At 35.1% G+C, this 4,683-nt stretch overlaps 1 protein-coding gene across 1 annotated transcript in view; it reads right to left on the reverse strand.

The window, feature by feature from the left end:
• Nucleotides 1-1,061: 1,061 nt before the first annotated feature.
• Nucleotides 1,062-4,683, reverse strand: part of GPR153 (G protein-coupled receptor 153) — a 27,932-nt gene continuing 24,310 nt past the window's right edge. The window contains exon 6 of the mRNA XM_053452097.1: nt 1,062-2,618. Within this exon, the coding sequence (XP_053308072.1) occupies nt 1,878-2,618 (741 nt within the window). The 3' untranslated portion in view covers nt 1,062-1,877. The remainder of the gene's footprint in view (nt 2,619-4,683) is intronic.

Below are 4,683 nucleotides of genomic sequence, written 5' to 3' on the forward strand. Positions count from 1 at the left end.
AGTGAAATATTGTGGCTCTCAACTTAAAAACTGATCTATATATCATTCTTTGGTAAGAAAGTTACGTTAAAGAAAGTTACGTTAAAGTCTACCATCAAGACTAAATGGAAATCGTCACAATTAAAAGGGCAATGCAACATAGTTCTGGAGCTGTAACTTCTCCTAAAGGTAAACCCCTTTCTTCTCTTTGAGCTAAAGAATGTGTATTAAAGCACTTATGGAGTTTATATTCATTCTTCACTGTTGGGGCTGTGTGGGCAAAAGAGGGGAAAAACTTAATGGGAAGGAATAATCACGCAGAGCCTGAGAACAGGTAGTTAAGATAGCTGCCCTCCTGTAGAGAAAGATATTAAGATATTGTGTAAGCGGAACAGCACCTTTAACTAATTCTTAAGCTGATCTTGAGAACCCATGTCTGTTAATAATATTTTTTAAATGATTATTTTGAAGCATTACATATGCTCTATGATCACAGCATCATACTGAGTTTCCTTAAAATGTATCAAAATGTATGACTAGTGCATTTAGATTTGTGCGGATTTTAATTTGAATGAGTTTGTTAAAGTAACTAATTTGTACAAATGTCCAAAAACGAGGAAGGAACCCAAACGAAAATGAAGAAGAAAGCTCCAAATGTTTATTTGAAATTCATTGTTTTTTCTTTACTCTCTCCTTACTTTCTCTGGCGAAGAAGGTAGGGAGAGTGTGGGAGAATGAATGCGAATGAATGAGTGAGATTGTCCCAACTGAATGGGCAGGAATTTAAATTTGTTGTCCGAAAACTAATGGACCAAAAACGAAGCCAAATGTTTGTCTAAATCGTTTTTTGGTCCATTGTGTGCACATTTGTACAAAGATGAGATTGTGAGCAGAAACACAACATTAAAACTATAAATCTAGAACTTATGTTCTACTTATTTAGTTTCGGGAACAGCACAACATTTAATATAGCCTTACTCTCTGAGCATGTGGCACAACGTTAAGATATTACATATAAATTAATTCTTGATATAACTGAATTTAAAAAAAAAAAATAAAAAAATCAACATTGAAATAAAATATTGTTTTTAAAAGAATGTATCATTTATTTTCTGGGAGATATGCATGGCGAAAAAAAAAATAAAAATGCACATGTACAAATACACAAATCGCAGACACAAAACTAATCTAATAATCCACTCTTCCTGCGAGGAGAGAAATGTTCACACAGGTAATATCTGTTTTCATCATACATGTAAAGGGACACATATTCTTAGAGTTGTATGTAAGATGTGATATGATACGGTACGGAAAAAAAATAAAATACAATACATTAAAACTGGAGGAACGCTATTATTTTATATAAAAGCAATCATTTCAGATATTCCGTATAAACCACACAGAGCACAATTTGTTTCCGTAATAGAAAATTGTAGGGTGTATATAATAAAAAAAGCCACCAAGAGAGCGTGATTTGAGCGATACATATGCATGCATATATTATGTTTATTGATGATGTTTTCGGAGATAATGTGTTGGGTTTTTTTTATAATTCTTCGGAGCTCAAAGGCATAAATTCCGTATATTATTTATTGAAATATCCAGAATAACGAGTAGAAACCTCTTTTTTAACCGCCATGAAAACATTGAATATGTTTTGTGCAGATTCGATTTCCTGAATATTTAATTTTATTTATTTATTTTTCACCCCCCCCGTAAGAAATCCACAAAGATAAAATTTGTGTGTCTGACAATTTAAAATACCAGTTTTTCTTCTTTGGTTCTAATTCCAATTCCAGGTATCAAAAAGACAAGAGTAAAAATATTAAACCCTGAAATTAAATATCCTGACATATCTTAAATCCTAAAGTTTTTTTTTTTTAACCCCACCCCCACCCCTAGGAAGTAGAACCGATGGAATCGGAATTGAATGTTATATAGCCAGAGGATGCAGAAGGCAAACTTAAATAGCTGTTTGTGCTTTCTTTGCTTTGCACGTTCAGTTGGTTTTCTTGTTCCGTCCATGCGTTGGCAGAATTTTCTGCGGCAATTTCGTCCAACCTTTGAGACTCCATCTTTTGAAGATGTCTTTGACCACTACGGTTACCCCGGTGTCCCTCCGTGTAGAACCTTTTGTGTTCATCGGGAGGCCTTGGGTGACCAGGCACGTTGAGCGTGCAACCTTTTCCGTGGGACGACAATCGTCTTAAGACTTGTGGCTCCCGTTCAAAGTCCGTGAGAGCAAAGTGGGCGACTGTCTGACGTTGCAAACTGTCCGGTATCAAGGAGACCGACGAAGACCTCATTGCGGTTTTCCGAGGACTCGGAAGGGGGGTTTCATCAATAAAACTGACAATCTCCTCCCGACTAAAGCATTTATAATTTTCTTTATACAGTTCCTCCAAGGTAAAGTGTTTCAGTGAAATGAGGCTTTCGGACGATTTGCGGCACTTCCGATACGGCATGTTACATTCCTCGTGGTACGATGCCAAGCTGCTCCTTCTTTCGCGTCTCGGCAGGGTGAAGAATGAGATTGCGGCCATGTCTTCAGCAGAACCCCAGGTGTGAAGGAAGGCGGGAATCTGTCCGGGAGCCCAAATGTCTGTTTCGTCATGTGAATACCTTCTTGTTGGCGGGACCTAAAACACATCATGTGAAATTTAGAATGACCCTTAATCTTTTTTTTTCCAAAGTGTTTTCAAAAAAACATAAAAAAATAAAAAGCAAATAAAAATGAATAAAATACCTCCATAAGACATCATGGCTTGGTGTTTTGCTAATTTACTTTTATTGTTATTTTTTTTTTTTTAAATATGAAAAGCCTTAATTAATTTATAAGAAAATCAGCAAATATAAGTAAAATATATCTTGAAAACCTGTATATTTTTCGATGATCTATTAATAGCCAGAATAAGTATGTGTGTTGGCACCATGTAATAAAGGACACCGGTTTACAATAAAATAAAATAATAAAAAAGATATAGGTAAAGCCTTGGATATTTAGATATATAACGCTTTTGGTTTGGGGGGAAAAAATTACTTTACCTTACTAAAAAAGTTCTCCATTAAAATTCTCCATTCTCCATTAATTTGAATGTAATGTTAGTAACAATGCTTGCAATCACAATAGGCTTTTCTCATACAACCCAAGCCAGATGTAGAACTGGTCAAAAGAATACAAGATAACAGCACACCAATACATGCAAATCAGAAATAAAATGAACGCACATGTTGAAAAATAAAATAAGTTTAAGTCTGAGAGTTTTAATAACCCTAAAGACAAAGAAAATTGAGGTTAATGTGTCCACTGCTAGAAAGAGAGGCCGCGCTGCTCCTCGGAAAACTCTTGCGGATTACAAGGACTGGGGAATACAATAGAAGCGGGTGGGTTTTGCGTTTGTTTGCACTGGAAGCTGCCCCAATTTAAATTCACTAGGCATCATGTTGGTGGAAAGAGACCAATCTGAAATTCAGAAAGCATAAGAACCGAATTACTGGTGATCTACAATATCGGATTCCTGTTCTCTGATCCTGTCAAGCAAAAAAAAAAAAAAAAAAAAAAAAATTACATAAAAAAAAAAAAAATTATAAAAAAAAATAAAAAATATAAAATTAAAAAAAGTAATAAAAAAAACAACCCATAAGAGCAGCAACAGTGCAAGCAAATAGGCCATACAAAAATATTCCTTAAAAAAAAAAAAACATTAAAAAAAAAAAAAAAGACTTTTCACCGATTAGGAAAATAATTTAGATTTTCTTAAGTATAAAAGTTATTACGTGTAAATAGTTTAATCCCTCTGTGTTGTCATTCTTCATTTTGCCCAGCATACTAATCATGTATACTAAAAATAATAACAGAACAAAACATCATGGTGAGACATTCAGAAATAGGATCTGTAAACTGTAAGCAACGTGAAGATACCAATTTTGGATTTAAACCGTAAAGAGATTATGTAACAGGAATTATCAACTAAACAAACAGTGTCGGGTCTTTTTTTTTTATTCCTCTATTTTTGAACCCAAATTCAAGTACGGTAGGAGGATTTCACAGATTGTGAGCTGCTAAAACCATGTTTATCAAAGTTTACAAATCTTACTTTCCATGCTCCGCTCACCAGGACACAACAATCAACATCTCAAATGACCATAGGGAGGAGCGCTTCGGTTTAAGAGGCATAGCGAAGTGTTACCAGTACTTTTCATGTGGTTTTGTGACCAATTAGGACTTATACAACTGATCGAAACATTCCGAAAAAGAATAATGTGCTTTTTTTTTTTGCATACTTTTACGTAGGAACATGTTTCGTGAGGTTCCTTTGTTGGGTAATGGAACTGTTTAGGGCTGTAAAACATTTACACCCAGCATTGTGAGCTCCTAGAACACAACGATGTCAAAGGAGCAAAGAAGAACAGAGGGATGTGGGTTCAAAGGAGAAACTATCCTTCGTAAACAGGGAAAGGTGGGGAACATTTGTTAAAATATGGTATGAAATAGTGTTTTCTGTGGCCCAGTCATTCATTTTTATATGGTATGTGTATGTTTGGGTAAATATGAGCCAAGGTGGGGCAGAGCCAGAGTCTAGAGCTTTGCACAAAGTAAATGTTAGCTCAGAGCATCTCTTACAAAGTTCTACTCAAGCTTCTACCATCCTGCCTATGTCCAGGTGGACTTTCCATTTATTTATTTATTTTACGGCATGGTGG

Source organism: Spea bombifrons, chromosome 12 (genome assembly GCF_027358695.1).
Source record: "Spea bombifrons isolate aSpeBom1 chromosome 12, aSpeBom1.2.pri, whole genome shotgun sequence".
Classification (NCBI taxonomy): domain Eukaryota; kingdom Metazoa; phylum Chordata; class Amphibia; order Anura; family Pelobatidae; genus Spea; species Spea bombifrons.